The 26,329-nt window shown below is 38.7% G+C and overlaps 1 protein-coding gene across 1 annotated transcript in view; it reads right to left on the reverse strand.

Annotated features, from left to right (window-relative positions):
• CCDC39 (coiled-coil domain 39 molecular ruler complex subunit) overlaps window positions 1-26,329 on the reverse strand; it is a 171,050-nt gene that overhangs the window by 125,385 nt on the left and 19,336 nt on the right. Inside the window, exons 7-10 of the mRNA XM_064366843.1 lie at window positions 17,863-18,054; window positions 15,328-15,431; window positions 14,882-15,014; window positions 12,130-12,324 (exon numbers count right to left, since the gene is read on the reverse strand). Of these exons, the coding sequence (XP_064222913.1) occupies window positions 12,130-12,324; window positions 14,882-15,014; window positions 15,328-15,431; window positions 17,863-18,054 (624 nt within the window). The remainder of the gene's footprint in view (window positions 1-12,129; window positions 12,325-14,881; window positions 15,015-15,327; window positions 15,432-17,862; window positions 18,055-26,329) is intronic.

The raw sequence follows: 26,329 nt of genomic DNA on the forward strand, positions 1-26,329 counted from the left end.
ATAATACGACAGAGCTAGGGGGTGTTTATCATACTACCATGATGGAATCTCAGTAAAACAGTCAAGGTGAATGATAGACACAGAAAAAATCTGAAAATACGACACAGCTCGGGGGTGTTTATCATACTACCATGACGGAATCTCAGTAAAAGAGTCAAGGTGCAAGATAGACACGGAAACAATCTGAAAACACGACAGAGCTGGGGGGTGTTCATCATATTACCATGATGGAATCTCAGTAAAACAGTCAAGGTGCATGATAGACACAGAAACAATCTGAAAACATGACAGAGCTGGGGTGTGTTTATCATACTACCATGATGGAATCTCAGTAAAATAGACAAGGTTCATGATACACACAGAAACAATCTGAAAATACGACAGAGCCGTGGGAGTGTTTATCATACTACCATGATGGAATCTCAGTAAAACAGTCAAGGTGCATGATAGACACAGAAACAGTCTGATAATACGACAGAGCTGAGGGGTGTTTATCATACTATCATGATGGAATCTCAATAAAACAGTCAAGATGCATGATAGACACAGAAACAATCTGAAAATACGACAGAGCTGGGGGTTGTTTATCATACTATAATGATGGAATCTCAGTAAAATAGTTAAAATGTATGATAGACACAGAAATAATCTGAAAATACGACAGAGCTGGGGGGTGTTTATCATACTATCATGATGGAATCTCAGTAAAACAGTCAAGGTGCAGGATAGACACAGAAACAATCTGAAAATACGACAGAGCTGGGGGGTGTTTATCATACTACCATGATGGAATCTCAGTAAAACAGTCAAAGCGCATGATAGACACAGAAACAACCTGAAAATACGACAGAGCTGGGGGGTGTTTATCATACTACCATGATGGAATCTCAGTAAAACAGTCAAGGCGCATGATAGACACAGAAACAACCTGAAAATACGACAGAGCTGGGGGGTGTTTATCATACTACCATGATGGAATCTCAGTAAAACACTCAAGGTGCATGATAGATACAGAAACAATCTGAAAACACGACAGAGCTGGTGGGTGTTTATCATTCTATTATGATGCCATCTCACTAAAACAGTCAAGGTGCATGATAGACACAGAAACAATCTGAAAACAGGACAGAGCTGGGAGGTGTTTATCATACTACCATGATGGAATCTCAGTAAAACAATGAAGGTGAATGATAGACACAGAAACAATCCGAAAACACGACAGGGCTGGGGGGTGTTTATCATCCTACCATGATGGAATCTCAGTAAAACAGACAAGGTGCATGATAGACACAAAAACAATCTGACAATACGACAGAGCTGGGGGGTGTTTATCATACTACCATGATGGAATCTCGGTAAAACAGTCAAGGTGCATGACAGACACAGAAACAATCTGAAATTACGACAGAGCTGGGGGTGTTTAGCATACTACCATGATGGAATCTCAGTAAAACAGTCAAGGAACATGATAGACGCAGAAACAATCTGAAAACACGACAGAGCTGGGGGTGTTTATCATACTACCATGATGGAATCTCAGTAAAACAGTCAAGGTGCATGATAGACACAGAAACAATCTGACAATACGACAGAGCTGGGGGTGTTTATCATACTACCATGATGGAATCTCAGTAAAACAGTCAAGGTGCATGATAGACACAGAAACAATCTGACAATACGACAGAGCTCGGGCGTGTTCATCATACTATCATGATGGAATATCAGTAAAACAATCAAGGTGCATGACAGACACAGAAACAATCTGAAAATACGACAGAGCTGGGGGGTGTTTATCATACTACCATGATGGAATCTCAGTAAAACAGACAAGGTGCATGATAGACACAGAAACAATCTGAAAACACGACAGAGCCGGGGGCGTGTTTATCATACTACCATGATGGAATCTCAGTAAAACAGTCAAGGTGCATGATAGACACAGAAACAGTCTGATAATACGACAGAGCTGGGGGGTGTTTATCATACTACCATGATGGAATCTCAGTAAAACAGTCAAGGTGCATGATAGACACAGAAACAATCTGACAATACGACAGAGCTGGGGGGTGTTTATCATACTACCATGAAGGAATCTCAGTAGAACAGTCAAGGTGCATGATAGACACAGAAAAAATCTGACAATACGACAGAGCTCGGGCGAGTTCATCATACTATCATGATGGAATCTCAGTAAAACAATCAAGGTGCATGATAGACACAGAAACAATCTGAAAATACGACAGAGCTAGGGGGTGTTTATCATACTACCATGATGGAATCTCAGTAAAACAGTCAAGGTGCAAGATAGATACAGAAACAATCTGAAAATACGACAGAGCTGGGGGGTGTTTATCATACTACCATGATGGAATCTCAGTAAAACAGTCAAGTTGCATGATAGACACAGAGACATTCTGACAATACGACAGAGCTGGGGGGTGTTTATCATACTATCATGATGGAATCTCAGTAAAACAGTCAAGGTGCATGATAGACACAGAAACAATCTGACAATACGACAGAGCTGTGGGGTGTTTATCATACTACCATGATGGAATCTCAGTAAAACAGTCAAGGTGCATGATAGACACAGAAACAATCTGACAATACGACAGAGCTGGGGGGTGTTTATCATACTACCATGATGGAATCTCAGTACAACAGTCAAGGTGCATGATAGACACAGAAACAATCTGACAATACGACAGAGCTGGGGGGTGTTTATCATACTACCATGATGGAATCTCTGTAAAACAGTCAAGGTGCATGATAGACACAGAAACAATCTAAAAACAGGATAGAGCTGGGGGGTGTTTATCATACTACCATGATGGAATCTCAGTAAAACAGTCAAGGTGCATGATAGGCACAGAAGCAATCTGACAATACGACAGAGCTGGGGGGTGTTTATCATACTACCATGATGGAATCTCAGTAAGACAGTCAATGTGAATGACAGACACAGAAACAATCTGAAAATACGACAGAGCTGGGGGGTGTTTTTCATACTACCATGATTGAATGTCAGTATAACAGTCAAGGTGCATGACAGACACCAAAACAATCTGAAAATACGACAGAGCTGGGGGGTGTTTATCAAACTACCATGATGGAATCTCAGTAAGACAGTCAAGGTGAATGACAGACACAGAAACAATCTGAAAATACGACAGAGCTGGGGGGTGTTTATCATACTACCATGATTGAATGTCAGTATAACAGTCAAGGTGCATGATAGACACAGAAACAATCTGACAATACGACAGAGCTGGGGTGTGTTTATCATACTACCATGATGGAATCTCAGTAAGACAGTCAAGGTGAATTACAGACACAGAAACAATCTGAAAATACGACAGAGCTGGGGGGTGTTTATCATACTACCATGATGGAATCTCAGTATAACCGTCAAGGTGCATGATAGACACAGAAACAATCTGAAAATACGACAGAGCTGGGGGGTATTTATCATACTACCATGATGGAATCTCAGTAAGACAGTCAAGGTGAATGACAGACACAGAAACAATCTGAAAATACGACTGAGCTGGGGGGTGTTTATCATACTACCATGATGGAATCTCAGTAAAACAGTCAAGGTGCATGATAGACACAGAAACAATCTGAAAATACGACACAGCTGGGGGCTGTTTATCATACTACCATGGTGGAATCTCAGTAAAACTGTCATGGTGCATGATAGACACAGAAACAATCTGACAATACGACAGAGCTGGGGGGTGTTTATCATACTACCATGATGGAATCTCAGTAAAACAGTCAAGGTGCATGACAGACACAGAAACAATCTGAAAATACAACAGAGCTGGGGCGTGTTTATCATACTACCATGATGGAATCTCCGTAAAACAGTCAAGGTGCAGGATAGACACAGAGACATTCTGACAATACGACCGAGCTGGGGGGTGTTTATCATACTACCATGATGGAATCTCAGTAAAACAATCAAGGGGCATGATAGACACAGAAACAATCTGACAATACGACAGAGCTGTGGGGTGTTTATCATACTACCATGATGGAATCTCAGTAAAACAGACAAGGTGCATGATAGTCACAGAAACAATCTGAAAATACGACAGAGCTGGGGGGTGTTTATCATACTACCATGATGGAATCTCAGTACAACAGTCAAGGTGCATGATAGACACAGAAACAATTTGAAAATACGACAGAGCTGGGGGGTGTTTATTATACAACCATGATGGAATCTCAGTAAAACAGTCAAGGTGCATGATAGACACAGAAACAATCTGAAAACAGAACAGAGCTGGGGGGTGTTTATCATACTACCATGATGGAATCTCAGTAAAACAGTCAAGGTGCATGATAGACACAGAAGCAATCTGACAATAAGACAGAGCTGGGGGGTGTTTATCATACCACCATGATGGAATCTCAGTAAAACAGTCAAGGTGCATGATAGACACAGAAAAAATCTGAAAATACTACAGAGCTGGGGGGTGTTTATCATACTACCATGCTGGAATCTCAGTAAAACAATGAAGGTGAATGATAGACACAGAAACATTCTGAAAACACGACAGAGCTGGGGGGTGTTTATCATCCTACCATGATGGAATCTCAGTAAAACAGACAAGGTGCATGATAGACACAGAAACAATCTGACAATACGACAGAGCTGGGGCGTGTTTATCATACTACCATGATGGAATCTCAGTAAAACAGTCAAGGTGCATGATAGACACAGAAACAATCTGAAAATACGACAGAGCGGGGGGGTGTTTAGCATACTACCATGATGGAATCTCAGTAAAACAGTCAAGGAGCATGATAGACGCAGAAACAATCTGAAAACACGACAGAGCTGGGGGTGTTTATCATACTACCATGATTGAATCTCAGTAAAACAGTCAAGGTGCATGATAGACACAGAAACAATCTGACAATACGACAGAGCTGGGGGGTGTTTATAATACTACCATGATTGAATCTCAGTAAAACAGTCAAGGTGCATGATAGACACAGAAAGAATCTGACAATACGACAGAGCTGGGGGGTGTTTATCATACTACCATGATGGAATCTCAGTAAAACAGTCAACGTGCATGATAGACACAGAAACAATCTGACAATACGACAGAGCTGGGGGGTGTTTATCATAATACCATGATGGAATCTCAGTAAAACAGTCAACCTGCATGATAGACACAGAAACAATCTGACAATAAGACAGAGCTGGGGGGTGTTTATCATACTACCATGATGGAATCTCAGTAAAACAGTCAAGGTGCATGATAGACAAAGAAACAATCTGACAATACGACAGAGCTGGGGGGTGTTTATCATACTACCATGATGGAATCTCAGTAAAACAGTCAAGGTGCATGATAGACACAGAAACAATCTGACAATACGACAGAGCTGGGGGGTGTTTATCATACTACCATGATTGAATCTCAGTAAAACATTCACGGTGCATGATAGACACAGAAACAATCTGAAAATACGACAGAGCTGGGGGGTGTTTATAATACTACCATGATGGAATCTCAATAAAAGAGTCAAGGTGCAAGATAGACACGGAAACAATCTGAAAACACGACAGAGCTGGGGGGAGTTCATCATATTACCATGATGGAATCTCAGTAAAACAGTCAAGGTGCATGATAGACACAGAAACAATCTGAAAATACGACAGAGCTGGGGGGTGTTTATCATAATACCATGATGGAATCTCAGTAAAAGAGTCAACCTGCATGATAGACACAGAAACAATCTGACAATAAGACAGAGCTGGGGGGTGTTTATCAAACTACCATGAAGGAATCTCAGTAAAACAGTCAAGGTGCATGATAGACAAAGAAACAATCTGACAATACGACAGAGCTGGGGGGTGTTTATCATACTACCATGATGGAATCTCAGTAAAACAGTCAAGGTGCATGATAGACACAGAAACAATCTGACAATACGACAGAGCTGGGGGGTGTTTATCATACTACCATGATTGAATCTCAGTAAAACATTCACGGTGCATGATAGACACAGAAACAATCTGAAAATACGACAGAGCTGGGGGGTGTTTATAATACTACCATGATGGAATCTCAGTAAAAGAGTTAAGGTGCAAGATAGACACGGAAACAATCTGAAAACACGACAGAGCTGGGGGGTGTTCATCATATTACCATGATGGAATCTCAGTAAAACAGTCAAGGTGCATGATAGACACAGAAACAATCTGAAAATACGACAGAGCTGGGGTGTGTTTATCATACTACCATGATGGAATCTCAGTAAAACATACAAGGTTCATGATAGACACAGAATCAATCTGAAAATACGACAGAGCCGGGGGCGTGTTTATCATACTACCATGATGAAATCTCAGTAAAACAGTCAAGGTGCATGATAGACACAGAAACAGTCTGAAAATACGACAGAGCTGGGGATTGTTTATCATACTATCATCATGGAATCTCAGTAAAATAGTTAAGATGCATGATAGACACAGAAATAATCTGAAAATACGACAGAGCTGGGGGGTGTTTATCATACTACCATGATGGAATCTCAATAAGACAGTCAAGGTGAATGACAGACACAGAAACAATCTGAAAATACGACAGAGCTGGGGGGTGTTTATCATACTATCATGATGGAATCTCAGTAAAACAGTCAATGTGCATGATAGACACAGAAACAATCTGACAATACGACAGAGCTGGGGGGTGTTTATCATACTACCATGATGGAATCTCAGTAAGACACTCAAGGTGAATGACAGACACAGAAACAATCTGAAAATACGACAGAGATGGGGGGTGTTTATCATACTACCATGATGGAATCTCAGTAAGACAGTCAAGGTGAATGACAGACACAGAAACAATCTGAAAATACGACAGAGCTGGGGGGTGTTTATCATACTACCATGATGGAATCTCAGTAAAACAGTCAAGGTGCATGATAGACACAGAAACATTCTGAAAATACGACAGAGCTGGGGGCTGTTTTTCATACTACCATGATGGAATCTCAGTAAAACTGTCATGGTGCATGATAGACACAGAAACAATCTGACAATACGACAGAGCTGGGGGGTGTTTATCATACTATCATGATGGAATCTAGGTAAAACACTCAAGATGCATGATAGACACGGAAACAATCTGAAAATACGACAGAGCTCGGGGGTGTTTATCATACTATCATGATGGAATCTCAGTAAAAGGGTCAAAATGCATGAAAGACACAGAAACAATCTGACAATACAACAGAGCTGGGGGGTGTTTATCATACTATCATGATGGAATCACCAGTAAAACAATCAAGGGGCATGATAGACACAGAAACAATCTGACAATACGACAGAGCTGTGGGGTGTTTATCATACTACCATGATGGAATCTCAGTAAAACAGTCAAGGTGCATGACAGACACAGAAACAATCTGAAAATACGACAGAGCTGGGGGGTGTTTATCATACTACCATGATGGAATCTCAGTACAACAGTCAAGGTGCATGATAGACACAGAAACAATCTGAAAACAGGACAGAGCTCGGGGGTGTTTATCATACTACCATGATGGAATCTCAGTAAAACAGTCAAGCTCCATGATAGACACAGAAGCAATCTGACAATACGACAGAGCTGGGGGGTGTTTATCATACTACCATGAAGGAATCTCAGTAAAACAGTCAAGGTGCATGATAGACACAGAAACAATCTGAATATACGACAGAGCTGGGGGGTGTTTATCATACTACCATGATGGAATCTCAGTAAAACAATGAAGGTGAATGAAAGACACAGAAACAATCTGAAAATACGACAGAGCTGGGGGCTGTTTATCATCCTACCATGATGGAATCTCAGTAAAACAGACAAGTTGCATGATAGACACAGAAACAATCTGACAATACGACAGAGCTGGGGGGTGTTTATCATACTACCACGATGGAATCTCGGTAAAACAGTCAAGGTGCATGATAGACACAGAAACAATCTGAAAATAGGACAGAGCGGGGGGGTGTTTAGCATACTACCATGATGGCATCTCAATAAAACAGTCAAGGAGCATGATAGACGCAGAAACAATCTGAAAACACGACAGACCTGGGGGTGTTTATCATACTACCATGATGGAATCTCAGTAAAACAGTCAAGGTGCATGATAGACACAGAAACAATCTGACAATACGACAGAGCTGGGGGGTGTTTATCATACCACCATGATGGAATCTCAGTAAAACAGTCAAGGTGCATGATAGACACAGAAACAATCTGAAAATACGACAGAGCTGGGGGGTGTTTATCATACTACCATGATGGAATATCGGTAAAACAGTCAAGGTGCATGACAGACACAGAAACAATCTGAAAATACGACAGAGCTGGGGGGTGTTTATCATACTACCATGATGGAATCTCAGTAAAACAGTCAAGGTGCAAGATAGACACGGAAACAATCTGAAAACACGACAGAGCTGGGGGGTGTTCATCATATTACCATGATGGAATCTCAGTAAAACAGTCGAGGTGCAGGATAGACACAGAAACAATCTGAAAATACGACAGAGCTGGGGGGTGTTTATCATACTACCATGATGGAATCTCAGTAAAACAGACAAGGTGCATGATAGCCACAGAAACAATCTGAAAATATGACAGAGCCGGGGGCGTGTTTATCATACTACCATGATAGAATCTCAGTAAAACAGTCAAGGTGCATGATAGACACAGAAACAGTCTGATAATACGACAGAGCTGGGGGTGTTTATCATACTATCATGATGGAATCTCAATAAAACTGTCAAGATGCATGATAGACACAGAAACAATCTGAAAATACGACAGAGCTGGGGGGTGTTTATCATACTATCATGATGGAATCTCAGTAAAATAGTTAAGATGCATGATAGACACAGAAATAATCTGAAAATACGACAGAGCTGGGGGGTGTTTATCATACTATCATGATGGAATCTCAGTAAAACAGTCAAGGTGCATGATAGACACAGAAACAATCTGACAATACGACAGAGCTGGGGGGTGTTTATCATACTACCATGATGGAATCTCAGTAAGACAGTCAAGGTGAATGACAGACACAGAAACAATCTGAAAATACGACAGAGCTGGGGGGTGTTTATCATACTACCATGATGGAATCTCAGTAAGACAGTCAAGGTGAATGACAGACACAGAAACAATCTGAAAATACGACAGAGCTGGGGGGTGTTTATCATACTACCATGATGGAATCTCAGTAAAACAGTCAAGGTGCATGATAGACACAGAAACAATCTGAAAATACGACAGAGCTGGGGGCTGTTTTTCATACTACCATGATGGAATCTCAGTAAAACTGTCATGGTGCATGATAGACACAGAAACAATCTGACAATACGACAGAGCTGGGGGGTGTTTATCATACTATCATGATGGAATCTAGGTAAAACACTCAAGATGCATGATAGACACGGAAACAATCTGAAAATACGACAGAGCTCGGGGGTGTTTATCATACTATCATGATGGAATCTCAGTAAAAGAGTCAAGATGCATGAAAGACACAGAAACAATCTGACAATACAACAGAGCTGGGGGGTGTTTATCATACTATCATGATGGAATCACCAGTAAAACAATCAATGTGCATAATAGACACGGAAACAATCTGAAAATACGACAGAGTTGGGGGGTGTTTATCATACTATCATGATGGAATCTCAGTAAAACAGTCAAGATGCATGATAGACACAGAAACAATCTGAAAATACGACAGAGCTGGGGGGTGTTTATCATACTATCATCATGGAATCTCAGTAAAATAGTTAAGATGCATGATAGACACAGAAACAATCTGAAAATATGACAGAGCTGGGGGGTGTTTATCATACTATCATGATGGAATCTCAGTAAAACAGTTAAGATGCATGATAGACACAGAAACAATCTGAAAATACGACAGAGCTGGGGGGTGTTTATCATACTACCATGATGGAATCTCAGTAAAACAATCAAGGTGCATGATAGACACGGTAACAATCTGAAAATACGACAGAGCTGGGGGGTGTTTACCATACTATCATGATGGAATCTCAGTAAAACAGTCAAGATGCATGATAGACACAGAAACAATCTGAAAATACGACAGTGTTGGGGGTTGTTTATCATAATACCATGAAGGAATCTCAATAAAACAATCAAGGTGCATGATAGACACAGAAACAATCTGAAAATACGACAGAGCTGGGTGGGGGTTATCATACTACCATGATGGAATCTCAGTAAAACAATCAAGGTGCATGATAGACCCAGAAACAGTCTGAAAATACGACATAGCTGGGTGGTGTTTATCATACTACCATGATGGAATCTCAGTAAAACAGTCAAGGTGCATGATAGACACGGAAACAATCTGAAAATACGACAGAGCTGGGGGTGTTTATCATACTAACATGATGGAATCTCAGTAAAACAGTCAAGGTGCATGATAGACACAGAAACAATCTGAAAATATGACGGAGCTGGGGGGTGTTTATCATACTACCATGATGGAATCTCAGTAAAACAGTCAAGATGCATGATAGACACAGAAACAATCTCACAATAAGACAGAGCTTGGGGGTGTTTATCATACTACCATGATGGAATCTCAGTAAAACAGTCAAGGTGCATGATAGACACAGAAACAATCTGACAATACGGCAGAGCTGAGGGGTGTTTATCATACTATCATGATGGAATCTCAGTAAAACAGTCAAGGTGCATGATAGACACGGAAACAATCTGAAAATACGACCGAGCTGGGGGGTGTTTATCATACTACCATGATGGAATCTCAGTAAGACAATCAAGGTGCATGATAGACACAGAAACAGTCTGAAAATACAACAGAGCTGGGGGGTGTTTATCATACTATCATGATGGAATCTCAGTAAAACAGTCAAGGTGCATGATAGACACGGAAACAATATGAAAATACGACAGAGCTGGGGCGTGTTTATCATACTACCATGATGGAATCTCAGTAAAACAGTCAAGATGCATGATAGACACAGAAACAATCTGAAAATACGACAGAGCTGGGGGCTGTTTATCATACTACCATGATGGAATCTCAGTAAAACAGTCAAGTTGCATGATAGACACAGAAGCAATCTGAAAATACGACAGAGCTGGGGAGTGTTTATCATACTACCATGATGGAATCTCAGTAAAACAGTCAAGGTGCATGATAGACACGGAAACAATCTGAAAACACGACAGAGCTGGGGGGTGTTTATCATACTATCATGATGGAATCTCAGTAAAACAGTCAAGGTGCATGATAGACACAGAAACAATCTGAAAATACGACAGAGCTGGGGGGTGTTTATCATACTACCATGAGGGAATCTCAGTAAAACAGTCAAGGTGCATGATAGACACAGAAACAATCTGAAAATACGACAGAGCTGCGGGGTGTTTATCATACTATCATGATGGAATCTCAGTAAATTCACTGGAATTACATGAACTTGGATTTCTGAGGGCACATTTTCTAAGGGATCCAAAACACACAGTCCCAAGTTGTTAGCCATGAAACATTCAAATATCAACTTCTAATTAATTATTCTTAATATTATACTTTAATGTCTTTAATTTTAAAAAACTAAGAATATAAATTAGATGAGCAAATTAAGATGTAGAGATGGAGAATATTAAGAAATTAACACAAATATATAAATAGAGCAAAGTAAGACAAAACTGGAAAAAAAATGCTTTTCCCCTACTGGCATGGCAGTGAGGGTGGGGGTGCGTAACTAACAATCAACCCCCGTTTTTCTGGGTTTCAGGCATTTCATGCCGTCTTTTGTTTTACTCTGGATGCAAATGTCCCAGGTTCCTTTAAAACATGGTTCTCCCTCACTGGAGTTCTCTCTCCTCTTGCCTGCTTATTTCAGATTGAGGGAAAAAGTAGCTTTTAAGGCTCCCTCATGCTACTACTAACTAACATATGTCTCACCTTCAGCATCTGTCTGTCCTCCAAGAGAGTGCTCAGAATTCTTTGTTTCCTTAGAACACTGGCATGTCTTGCCCATCGCAACTGTCACAAATCAATATGGAAGATATGCATAAAAGTAACCCCTACCTGGCTGTACATGATTTCTTGCTGCTTCAAGGTTTCAAAGTCCAGTTTTTGTAACTGATGGTTGAGATGTTTCAGAGAGGAACGAGTTCCTTCAATTTCTGATACAACCGCTTTTTCTTTCCTCGTCTCAGTCTGTAACTCCTGAGCTTTCTTAAACAGCACATCTTTTATGAGGTTCAGTTGAACATCTACTTCCTGATAATAAGTATAGTGATTAATGAAAGTAGGTATCTTGAAATGTTTTATATGAACACAATAATTTAGGCACTCATAAATAAATCTGGACTCTCCATCATTTTAGCCCTCTAGAAGATAAAGCTCTCCCACAATTTTAACAAGTCCCCAACATTTCTTTTGGTCTACTCTATTCTAGTAGACTAGAATGGTTTTCATTCCTGTGTCATGCACCCTGACCTGTCATCTTATTTCATCCCATGTTACCCTATCTAGATGCTGGTCTGATTTCCTCAAAAAATGAAGTCTACTGGAAACATACAGCCTGTACATTCACAGAGTCTACTCAAGTCTTGACCCAATCTCCCACCTTTTAGGCACTATCCAGTGACGTTCAGCTGTCTCTCCAGGAGATAAGAGCTAGGGGAGAATCTGATTTCCACGGTGTAAATACTCCCATTACGGCCAATTTCATGCTACTAACATGATTGCACCAAAGGCAAGGTTGGGAGGGAATTCACAGAAGCAGACCATTGTGTGGTTTTTCAACATACAGACAAAACAGACTTAAGTAACCTTAAGAGCACAGAATAAAATATTTGGAAGTAATGAGTGCTGAGTATGTATTACTGCTTCTGTAAGTGCCATTTCTTTAATTGTGAGTTTATAAAAAATTAACTGTTGGCTCTTGGAAGCTGGTAGGAGCTGGCCCCAGCACACTCCAGGAACTACCAGTCACTGTCTCTGCCTCCAGTCGGCCTCTTTACTACGTGCATGCAGCTCTAGGAAACAGAAATGAGCCCCCATTCCCACTGCTTCTCTCTCAGGAAGCAAACCCGTCTTGACCTGGAAGCCTCATGACCAGTGTGTTCTAGGCTTTAAATTGATGTATCATGCCACAATCATTTGAAAATTATCATTCTTAAACGCTGAAATAATTTGCCTCTGTGATCTTGTACCCAGATAAACATAGTTTCCTTTAAACCAATAAACCTGAATATGACACAAAACAAATCTGTGACTGGCACATTTAAATCTTTGCATAAGCAAGACATATGATCTGATATTTAGTGCATTATTTTACATACAACAGACAATTTTCATTGGGTTTAAGGTCTTCTCAAAGATGGCCTCGCAGAGTTTTAAAATCAGTGCTTAGTGGTGAATAACACAGCATATCTCCAAAGAAGATAGGGTTGAGATTTTCTCAAACAAACAAAAACCAACATCAATGAAAAAAAACCCAAGACTATGAACACAGCCCTGCTGGAAAACAATCAGTAACCCCACCCTGCTACTACTATTATTAGTGTTTCTAATTTAGCTAGTTCTTAAATGTCTGAAGTTTTAAATTCTCTGTGATGAAAAGGTCTATTTCATATAAATTTCACAGCATTTACAGATTTCTGATAAGTACTAATACATATGTTACAGGAAATCATGCTCTTAGGAAAAAACCCCCTGCAACTTTTAAAAAATAGTGTACAATTTGAACTCAAAATACCATTCAGGTCAAGATTGCAGCATGATTTTATTACTCAGAAATTTTACAGCACACTGAGAGATATGAACCTTATATTGGGACATTGTGCCACCATCTCCAACTACCCCTTTTTCACTCCCCCAAAACAAGTAAGAGAAGTAATGTCAGGCCACACAACTTATAGTTCACTTTGAAGTTTTCAAAGAGAAAATGGTGCACCAGCCTTTTTCAGTGCCTTGAAAATTGCTTTAATGTCATCAACTTGCCAAAAAGACTGAGGTAGAAGCGGTTACTAGTAGAGTTTGCAAAGTGACAGCAATTCAAAGCCCATTTACCAAAACGTGTTGCCAGATCACAAGCGGTTCAAGAGACAGTAGAGGATGAAGAAATACAAATCAAGAATGTAATGATGATGGGAATTTGATTATAAACATTAATAATTAGGTAGGAATCAGTTGTAAAACAAAGCCACTTTTCAGGCTATTTATGCAATATGCCAACAGCTATGTGGATGAAGGCAGAGACACAGGTTTAGCAGGCTTTGGGAAGGAATGGAATCCAGGGCACAGTGGGGGAGCTACTTTTTTAAAAAGACATCAGGCCAGGCAAGGTGGCTCATGCCTGTAATCCCAGCACTTTGGGAGGCTGAGGAGGGTGAGTCATTTGAAGTCAGGAGTTAGAGACGAGCCTGGCCAACATGGTGAAACCCCATCTCTACTAAAAACACAAAAATTAGCCGGGTATGGTGGCATGTGCCTGTAATACCAGCTACTCTGGAGGCTGAGACAGGAGAATCGCTTGAACCCAGGAGGCAGAGGTTGCAGTGATCTGAGATTGTGCCACTGCACTCCAGCCTGGGCAACAAGAACAAGGCTTTGTCTCAAAAAAAAAAAAAAAAAAAAAACGAAAAGGAAAAAAAAGAAGACAGGAGGCTAAGTATATCTTCAGAAGCAATACATGAAAATATGTCCAAAGCCAGATTATAAACGGGATCATACCAAAAATCAGCTTCTTATAAGACCTCCTCAAGCTCTAAGAGTCTAATTAATTCACTGTTGCTAAATTTTCTGTGATTCAAAAAAAATTAAACTTCACCTTCACATCTTTTTCCTCCTCCTTTAGCATATCTTCCAAATTGGTAGCTTTCTCTTCTACAGACATGGTTTTCTCAGTTATCTCCTTTAATTTTGTTTTTATTGTCTCATTATGATTTTTAGTTTTTTGTAACCTAAAGAGGGTTTATCACAAAAAGATAGAAAACATGCCTAAAAAGCATTTAATACAAACAAAGAATAGTTTATCCTAATATTTATTTGTATAACTTGAAGATTCTTTGCTGTAAACCTTTTTATTACCACTATTTAATAGGCCATAAAAATATGGCTTCTGAGTATTCATGATGAAAATATGAGTAAAATTTTTTAAGTTTAATAATGTAGTAGCTAAAATCTTGCTGTCATTTAACCAAAAACTAGTCTTAAGTATTTAATACTTTTCCAGATAGAGTAAATATAAACATATTTAAATAGCTTTTTTCTTACCTTGCAGTTTCTTCATGAACATCCTTCTTTATCTTGGAAATATTTTTCCTCAGAGCTTCTAAATCACTGGAAGTTCTATTCACAGTGGCTTTTAAACAATCCAGCTATTTATTCGTTAACAGACAGAAATTATATATTTACTCTGTATCTTATAACTTCATTTCTTAGTTTTATTCTGCCCAAGTTCTAACCTACATCAGACCCATAAAAATGTAGCCATTTTCTTATATTTATATATAAACAGATTTCCATATTGATCTGATATCAAATTTTAATTGGTTTGTTGTATAATCCTAGCAAATTATAGAGAACACGTATTGAAAGTAAATGCAGAAATCTCTCATTACACTAGAACTTCTCAGAAAAAACATTCCCAAACTCAAGGTAAATGGATATATATGCGCCCATAAGAATCACAAGTTTAATTGGATTTGAAAAATCTCAAAAGATTCTAATACATCAGCCTTCTGATAACTATATTTTTACTCTTAATGAATAGTAAACTACATGTTACAATTAGTCACAATTATTAAAACAGAAAACCTGAAACACAAATTTTCTCTTTAAGGGCCTTTGCAAAAACCCTAAACTCTCCAAATACTCTCAGAACAGACATATTCAGCAAGGTTTCTGTATACAAGAGCAATAGACAAAACCAGTTACATTCTATACACTTAAAACAAGCAATCCAAAAAAGAAATCAAGAAAACAATCCCATTTACAATGGCATCAAAAAGAATAAAATACTTAGGAATAAATTTAACCAAGGAAAAAAGATCTGTACACTAAAAACCGTAAAACATTGATGAAAGAAACCATAGAGGACATAAAGATATCCTGTGTTCACGGACTGGAAAAATTAATACTGTTAACATGTTCATACTATTCAAAGTGATCTACGTATTTGTGAAAGTTGTCAAAATCAAAATGGAGTCACTTGTGTCAAACTCTGACAAAACTGAGCTGGGAAAGGCCATGAAGAGAGAGTTCTCACACATGTTTGCCAGATAACAAGAACTACCCGAAGAGACTCTGCCAGAACCACAGACTTGCATGAAGACCAACGTTGCAAAAAAAAAAAACCCTTCTACAAAGACATCTGGCCAGCAACGGACTGATCAACCTTGGACTGACGCTACCCTTACTGATCCTTGTAGTCAAAGATTATTATTTTAAAACAAGTTAGGTAAACTTTCTGATTTTACCTGTAAAAACTTTTGCCTTCCTTTATCTCCCTAGATATGCCTATGATCTGTCATAGCCTGTATGTCCTGGATTTGCAAATTTCCTGCTCATTCCTAATTAAGCTCAATATTTTTAGAGGGCCTCTCTCTGTTATTTAGTTGATAGATTCAATACGATATCAAAATTCCAATGTCATTCTTCACCAAAATAGAAAATTCTAAAATTTACACGGAATCATAAAAGATCCCAAATAGCTCAAGTAATCTTAAGCAGAAAGAACAAAGCTGGAGGCAACATACTTTTTTATTTAAAATTGTATTACAAAGCTAAAGTAATCAAAAGAAAATGGTGCATTCATCCATTGGCATACACAGGGGGCTGCTTGCAGAATCCCTCACAGATACCAGAATCTATAGACGTGTAGGTCTCTTATATGAAATGACACGTATTTGCATATAACCTCATATACATATCCTACTGTATACTTTAAATAATCTCTTGACTATTTATAACACCTAATACAGTGTAAATGCTATGCACATAATTGTTACATTTTTCAAATTTGTATCCTTTTTATTGCTATACTGTTATTTTATTGGGTTTCTTTTCTGAATATTTTTTATCAATGGTTGAATCTGCACATGCAGAATCCATGGATAAGGAAAGCTGACTCTACTGGCAAAAAAAAAAAAAAAAAAAAAAACCAGACACGCAGAACAATGGAACAGAATAGAGAACCCAGAAATAAACCCATGCACACATGAGCAACTAATTTTCACCAAAGGTTTCAGAATACACAATGGGGAAAGGACAGTCTCTTCAATCGATGGTGTTAAGAAAACTGGATAGCCACATGCAAAAAAAAGAAAGAAAGAAATTGGGCTTTTCTCTGGTATCATACACGAAAATTAATTCAAAATGAATTAAAGACTTAAATGTAAGACGTGACACTGTAAAATTTCTTAAAACATAAGAGAAAAGCTCTTGACGTTGGTGTCTGTAATGATGCTTTGAATCTGACATCAAATTACAGGCAACAGAAGCAAAAATAAACAAGCAGGACTACATCAACCTACAAAGTTTATTTAAGGAAAAGGAACCACCAACAATATGAAAAGGCAACCTACAGAATGGAAGAAAATGTTTGCACACCATAGACCTGTGATGTGAATGGTACCCTGGGTGCTTCATCAGGGGCTTAAGCAGAGAGGATCCCAAAAGTTCCACAAAACAAAGAGATACGAAAAAAAAAACTAGAAGTTTCTTCATCACAGGAAAAACTTTATGCTTATTTTATATTTCACAGCAATTTGTCATGAACATACAAACCAGTCTTTTTAGTTGACATACCTCATCCTTCAGCTGAATTCTACTAGCTTCATGGTGCTGATACTCCGTTCTGTATTTTGAGAGATTACGGTCAGCCACAGAAATTCTTTTCTCATACTCTGTGTTATTCCCAATCTCACTTTCCAAAAACTTGATCTTTTCCTTAACCAAATTTTCTTTTTCTCTTGTTTCCTGCTTTATCCTTGCTAATTCCTAGGATTAAAATAAATGTGTTTACTTATATATATGTTTAAACTGACAAAACTAAAAGGAATTCACTTTTTATTTTTCTATTATATTTAGTATTTATTTTCCTAAAACTTGTCAGAAAACATTTTTAAATACTTTCATATTAACAAAACAAAATATTGGTATACTACACATTAATGTCTATAAACTCATATTGTTAAATGTTTCTGTTTTCTTTCATATATCTGGAACTTTGCTAAAAAGATGAGAAAAACAGTTAAGCTTTTATATGTGAAAAGTAAAACCTACACGTGTAACAGTGATGAATATTTTTCACATAGAAAGTGGGGTTTCAATGAAGCTTTCCAAATATTTTACAGGCCAGTTATTTTTTCATGTTTTGAAAACAGCGTTTTAGTTATTGGTTGTAATAGAAATACCTTCACTGGGGCCTTTCGCTGATCACAAGACAATAATAAACAGAATGCACAAAGCACTGTAACTGAAATGTGGGCAAGGACCATGGGTACAAAGAAATAACGAATTCCTTCCCAGAGGAGTCATTAGAAGACACTACACCTTCCTGGCTTTCAAGAATAGGGAAGGAAAGAAGGAAAGAGAGAAAGAGAGAGAGAGAGAGGGAGTGAGAAAGAAAGAGACAGAAAGAAAAAGAAAGAAAGGAAGGAAGGAAGGAAGGGAGGGAGGAAGAGAGAAAGGGAGGGAGGGAGGAAGAGAGAGAGGGAGAGAGAGAAAGAAAGAAAGAAGAAAGAAAAAGGAGAAGAAGAAAGAAGAAGTAAAGAAAGAAGAAAAGAAAGAAGCCTTGCCCAAGAGGCATCACTTGAGTCAGGCTCACGAACACGAATGGGGCTGCGTTAATACTCTCAGGCAGCTGAAGTGCAGGGTGGGAAGGCAGGGGTGCAAAGGGAATGTATTAAGAAGGGTTGGGATCCACATGAAGGGGATGATGCTGGAAAGGTAGGAGTTAGGGCCAAATAGGGAAAAAATTCAAATGTCAACTTTTAAACAATGTAAAACAAAAAGATTTTAAAGCTGGGTGATAAAAAGATTATGTTTTTACAAGTGATGCTGGTGGCAATAAGTTAGACGAATTAGGAAAAAGTATCACCCTAATATGTATTACTTGCATGTATTCCAAAACGAGGTCCTTCTAAACAGCTAATCACAGGAGACTGTGGAAGGGGGGTATGTGTTCTGAAATCAATAGGTTTTAGAAATGCTGCATGTATACGTATTAGCATACTATACATATATATCTGAGATATAACACATTTTAAAAAGGAAATTTTTAAGTTGTTTAATTTTCAAGTTGTTTAATCCAATCTTTAAGTTGTTCAGTTATAGAATTAGCATTCTATAATCATAGCATTCTAAATATTTACTGTGTTCATTCACTCAAGATACACGTCAAAACTTCCTAAGTTTAAATATTTCAAAATATGAATCCAGAGTTTCTTGCCTCATGATTTTTTTCTACCACTTAATCAGATGCTTTAATTCTACCTCAACATCATACTTAACAGAGCTATTCATCATAAAGTTTTCATATAGGTTACACTAAGTAATATTTTAAAATTTCTACACTGTAATCAAAGCATAGTAGAAAAATACTTTTCTGCTTCTATACATTGTTTCTTTTAAAAACACAATTTCTGGATTTTATGACCAGACCCCTGCTAAGAAAACACTGAGAAGGCAAGAATGAATTGTTTTGCAGGAAGAGGAACAGAAGAGTATGATATCAGTCAGGGGATACAATTTGCCACCCTCAAATATGCGACTGTCAGAGGCTTTTGAATCAGAGAAACTCCCTGCATTCCCAGACAGGCAATCTAAGTCAAAGATGAGGTAGGGGGTGGGCTCAAGAAGAGGTCATAAAGATGTTGCTGATAAAAAAGGCTGAAGTAAAGAAGCCAGCTAAAAACCCCCAAACCAAAATGGCAAAGTGAGTGACCTCTGGTCACCCTCACTGCTTATGACATGCTAATTATAATGCATTAGCATGCTAAGAGACACTCCCACCGTGACAATTTTCAAATGCCATAGCAGTGTCAGGAAGTTACCATACCTGATCTAAAAGGGGGAGGCATGAATAATCTACCCCTTGTTTAGCATATACTTAAGAAATAACCATAAAAATGGGCAACCGCCAGCCCTCAGGGCTGCTGTGCCTGTGGAATAGCCATTCTTTTATTCCTTTTTTTTTTTTTTTTTTTTTTAAAGAGAAAGAGAGAGAGAGAATAGGAAGGAGGAAAAAGGAAGAGAAAGAGGGAGAGAGAATGGGGAGGAGGGAGAAGGAAAAGAAAGAGGGAGAGAGAATGGGAGTATTGCTTTCTTGCCCAGGCTAGAATGCAATTTAGTAATGGGTATTGAAAACCTCTTTTATATTGATAATTATACTTAATGATGTAGTCAGGAAGGAATAAGGGAAGAAGATAACAAACAAACAGCCAACCAATATTTAATTTAAACCTATGAAATGCTATGCGATTACCGAGGAGTGATTTACTTCCAATTATATAGTCACCTTTGGAATAGGTGTGAGGTGGTAATGTATGTTTTGTGTATTTGAAGTGGAGAGTTCTATAAATGTTTATTAAGTTTACTTGTTCCGGGTCTGAGTTCAAGTTCTGAATATCCTTGTTAATTTTCTATCTCGTTGATCTATAGAATCGTTAGCTCTTCTTGTTGCATTGATCCTTTTGCCATTATGTAATGTCATTCCTCGCCTCTTTTGATCTTTGTTGCTTTAAAGTCTACTTTATCAGAGGCGAGAATTGCATCTCCTGCGTTTTGTTTATTAGTTTATTTTTACTCTCTGTTTGATTGGTAAATCTTCCTCCTTCTCTCTGAGTCTTTGTGTATTGTTGCATGTAAGATGGGCCCGGATGCAGCATACCGATGGGTTTTGGCTTTTTATCCAATTAAAATATATATAAGTTTAATACCGGCGTTTGATGCTAGCTGGCTGTTTTGCCCATTAGTTGATGTAAATTTTTTATTGTGTTAAAGTTCTTTGCTTTTTGATATATTTTTGGAAAGGCTGATATTGGTTGTTCCTTTATATGTATAGTGCTTCTTTCAGAAGCTCTTGTAAAGCAGGCCTGGTGGTGGTGAACTCTCTAAGTACTTGTTTGTTCACAAAAGATTTAATTTTTCCTTCGCTCATAAAGCTTAGTTTGGTTGGATAGGAAATTCTGGGTTGAAAGTTCTTTTCTTTAAGGATGTTAAATATTGGTCCCCACTCTTTTCTAGCTTGTAGGGTTTCTGCTGAGAGATCTGCTGTAAGTCTGATAGGTTTCCCTTTATGGGTGACCTGGCCTTTCTCTCTGGCTGCCCTTAGTATTTTCTCCTTCATTTCAACCCTAATAAATCTGGCAATTATGTGCCTTGGGGTTGGTCTTCTTGAAGAATATCTTTGTGGTGTTCTCTGTATTACCTGGAGTTGAATATTACCCTGCCTTGCCAGGTTGGGAAAATTTTCCTGAATGATATCCTGAAGAGTATTTTCCAACTTGGATTCATTCTCTTCATCACATTCAGGTACACCTACCAAACGTAAATTAGGTCTTTTCACATAGTCCCATATTTCCTGGAGACTTTGCTCATTCCTTTTCATCCTTTTTTCTGCATTCTTGTCTTCTCGTTTCATTTCACTGAGCTGGTCCTCGACTTCTGATATCCTTCCTTCTGCTTGATCAATTCGACTGTTTAAACTTGTGCATGCTTCACGAAGTTCTCGTGTTGTGTTTTTCAGCTCCATCAATTCACTTATATTCTTCTCTAAATTGTCCATTCTCGTTAACATTTCGTCAAACCTTTTTTCAAGGTTCTTAGTTTCTTTGCATTGGGTTAGAACAAGTTCTTTTAATTCACAGAAGTTTCTTATCACCCACGTTTTGAAACCTGCTTCTGTTATTGGAACACACGTGTAATCTATTAAGCCTTGTTCCGTTACTGATGAGGAATTGCAATCCCCTGTAGAGGGAGAGGCATTCTGATTTTGAGTATTCTCTACCTTTTTACGCTGGTTTCTTCCCTTCATTATATATTTGTCCGTCTGTCGTCTTTATAATTACCGGCTTTCTAACTGGGTCTCTGACGTCCAACTTGTTGATTCCCTGCGCCGAAATCTGAGCAATCCACTGAGCCGGCCAAAACAGCGGTGTTAAGATTGATGGTGCTTTTCTGCCCGGGAATCTCCGGACTCTGCACCAAGAACTGGCGTGCTAAGGCACCAGCAAAACCGCCACGCCGGCCACAAGAGTCGCCCTGGCGACCCGTGGAGCTCCTCCACTGGGAATCTCCTGGTCCGTGAGCAACTAATATTCGTCTGAAAGTGTGGTGTCCTCTCGTTCTTTGCGCTTTCACTGGGAGGTACGTGCCCGAGCTGCTAATCATCAGCCATCTTGGATCTCTCTCCTCTTATTCCTTTGCTTTCTGCTCTATGGATCTGCCTCAAGTTCCCTTTTGCATGAGATCCAAGAACACTTTCGGGGTCTGGGTCAGGACCCCTTTCTGGTAACAGTATGAAAGTAAAAACAGGCAGCAATCTTTGCTGTTCTGCAGCATCCGCTGGTGATACCCAGGCAAACAGGGTCTGGAGTGGACCTCCAGCAAACTCCAGCAGACCTGCAGCAGAGGGCCTGACTGTTAGAAGGAAAACTAACAAACAGGAAGGAACAGCATCAACATCAACAAAAAGGACAGCCACACAGAAACTCCATCTGAAGCTCACCAACATCAAAGACCAAAAGTAGATAAAGCCACGAATACAGGGAGAAACCAGCACAAAAAGGCTGAAAATTCCAAAACCAGAATGCCTTTTCTCCTCCAAAGGATCACAAGTCCTCGTCAGCAAGGACACAAAACTGGACAGATAATGAGTGTGATGAACTGACAGAAGTAGGCTTCAGAAAGCAGGTAACAACAAACTCCTCCAAGCTAAAGAAGCATGTTCTAACCCAATGCAAGGAAGCGAAGAACCTTGAAAAAAGGTTAGACAAATTGCTAACTAGAATAACCAGTTTAGAGAAGAACATAAATGACCGGATGGAGCTGAAAAACACAGCCTGAGAACTTCATGAAGCATACACAAGAATCAACAGCCAAATCGATCAAGCAGAGGAAAGGATACTACAGATTGAAGGTGAACTCAATGAAGTAAGGCGAGAAAACAAGATAAGAGAAAAAAGAATGAAAAGGAATAAACAAAGTCTCAAAATAACATGGGACTATGTGAAAAGACCAAACCTATATTTGACTGGTGTAACTGAAAGTGACGGGGAGAATGGAACCAAGTTGGAAAATGCATTTCAGGATATTATCCAGAACTTCCCCAACCTAGCAAGACAGATCAACATTCAAATTCAGGAAATACAGAGAACACCACAGAGATACTCCTCAAAAAGAGCAACCCCAAAACATGTAATTGTCAGATTCACGAAGGCTGAAATGAAGGAAAAAATGTTAAGGGCAGCCAGGGAGAAAGGTCGTGTTACCCACAAGGGGAAGCCTATCAGACTCAGTGGATCTCTCTGCAGAAACCTTACAAGCCAGGAGAGAGTGGGGGCCAATATTCAATATCCTTAAAGAAAAGAATTTTCAACCCAGAATTTCATATACAGCCAAATGAAGCCTCATAAGCAAAGGAGAAATAAAATCCTTTACAGACAAAAAAAGGTGAGAGATTTTGTCACCACCAGGCCTGCCTTGCAAGAGCTCCTGAAGGAAGCACTAAACATGGAAAGGAACAACCAGTACCAGCCACTGCAAAAGCATACAAAATTGTAAAGACCATCGACACTATAAAGAAACTGCATCAACTAACAGGCAAAATAACCAGTTAACATCATAATGGCAGGATCAAATTCACACATAACAATATTAACATTAAATGTAAATGGGCTAAATGCCCCAATTAAAAGACACAGATTGGCAAACAAGATAAAGAGTCAAGACCCATCAGTGTGCTGTATTCAGGAGACACAATTTACATGCAAAGACACACATACACACTCAAAATAAAGGGATGGAAGAACATTTACCAAGCAAATGGGAAGCAAAAAAAAAAAAAAAAAAGAGGGGTTGCAATCCTAGTCTCTGATAAAACAGACTTTAAAGCAACAAAGATCAAAAGAGACAAAGAAGAGCATTACATAATGGTAAAGGGATCAATGCAACAAGAAGAGCTAACTATCCTAAATATATATGCACCCAATGCGTAGCACTCAGATACAATAAAGCAAGGTCATAAAGACCTACAGAGAGACATAGACTCCCACACAATAATAGTGGGAGACTTTAACACCCCACTGTCAATATTAGACAGATCAATGAGAGAGAAAATTCACAAGGATATCCAGGACTTGAACTCAGATCTGGAGCAAGTGGACCTAATAGACATCTACAGAACTCTACACCCCAAATCAACAGAATATACACTCTTCTAAGCACCACAATGCACTTATTCTAAAATTGACCACATAACTGGAAGTAAAACATTCTTCAGAAAATGCAAAAGAATGGAAATCATAACAACCAGTCTCTCAGACCACAGTGCAATCAAATTAGAACTCAGGATTAAGAAACTCACTCAAAACCACACAACTACATGGAAACTGAACAACCTGCTCCTGAATGACTACTGGGTAAATAATAAAATTAAAGCAGAAATAAATAAGTTCTTTGAAACCAATGAGGACAAAGACATAACATACGAGAATCTCTGGGACACATTTGAAGCTATATCTAGAGGGAAATTTATAGCACTAAATGCCCACAAGAGAAAGCAAGAAAGATCTAAAATTTTACATCACACGTAGAAGAACTAGAGAGGCAAGAGCAAACAAATTCAAAAGCTAGAAGAAGACAAGGAATAACTAAGATCAGAGCAGAACTGAAGGAGATAGAGACATGAAAAGCCTTTCAAAAAATCAATGATTCCAGAAGTTGTTTTTTTAAAAAAAGATCAACAAAATAGATAGAGTGCTAGCCAGACTAATAAGTAGAAAAGAGAGAAGAATCAAGTAGACACAATGAAAATTATAAAAGGGAGATCACCACTGATCCCACAGAAATACAAACTACCATCAGAGAATACTGTAAACAACTCTATGCAAATAAACTAGGAAATCTAGAAGAAATGGATAAATTCCTGGACACATACACCCTCCCAAGTCTAAACCAGGAAGAAGTCGAATCCCTGTATAGACCAATAACAAGTTCTGAAATTGAGGCATACCAACCAAAAAAGTCCAGGGCCAGATGAGTTCACAGCTGAATCCCACCAGAGGTACAAAGAGGGGCTGACACCATTCCTTCTGAAAATGTTGCAAATGAAATAAAAAGAGGGACTCCTCCCTGACTCATTTTATGAAGCCAGCATCATCCTGACACCAAAACCAGGAAGACACACAACAACAACAAAAAAGAAAATTTTAGGCCAATATCCATGATGAACATTGATGCAAAAATCCTTAATAAAATACGGGCAAACCGAATCCAGCAGCACTTCAAAAAGCTTCATCGTGATCAAGTCGGCCTGATCCATGGGATGCAAGACTGGTTCAACATATGCGGATCAATAAATGTAATCCATCACATAAAGAGAATGAATGAAAAAAATCATACGACTATCTCAATAGATGCAGAAAAGGTCTTCGACAAAATTCAACAGCCCTTCATGCTAAAAACTCTTGATAAACTTGGTATCAATGGAACGTATCTCAAAATAATAAGAGCTATTTATGACAAACCCACAGCCAATACCATACTGAATGGTCAAAAACTGAAAGTACTTCCTTTGAAAACTGGCACAAGAAGAGGATGCCCTCTCTCACCACTTCTATTAAACACAGTATTGGAAGTTCTGGCCAGAGCAATCAGGAAAGAGAAAAAAATAAAGGTATTCAAATAGAAAGAGAGGAAATCAAATTGTCTCTGTTCGCAGATGACATAATTGTATACGTTGAAAACCCCATCGTCTCAGCCCAAAACCTTCTTAAGTTGATAAGCAACTTCAGCAAAGTCTCAAGATACAAAATCAATGTGCAAAAGTTACAAGCATTCCTATACACCAATAACAGACAAACAGCCAAATCGTGAGTGAACTTCCATTCACAACTGCTACAAAGAGTATAAAATACCTAGGAATACAACTTACAAGGGAAGTGAAGAACCTCTTCAAGGAGAACTACAAACCACTGCTCAAGGAAACAAGAGAGGACACAAACAGATGGAAAAACATTCCATGCTCATGGATAAGAAAAATCAATATCAT

Source organism: Aotus nancymaae, unplaced genomic scaffold, assembly GCF_030222135.1.
Source record: "Aotus nancymaae isolate 86718 unplaced genomic scaffold, 86718_ANA_hifiasm-v0.15.2.pri h1tg000067l, whole genome shotgun sequence".
Classification (NCBI taxonomy): Eukaryota; Metazoa; Chordata; class Mammalia; order Primates; family Aotidae; genus Aotus; species Aotus nancymaae.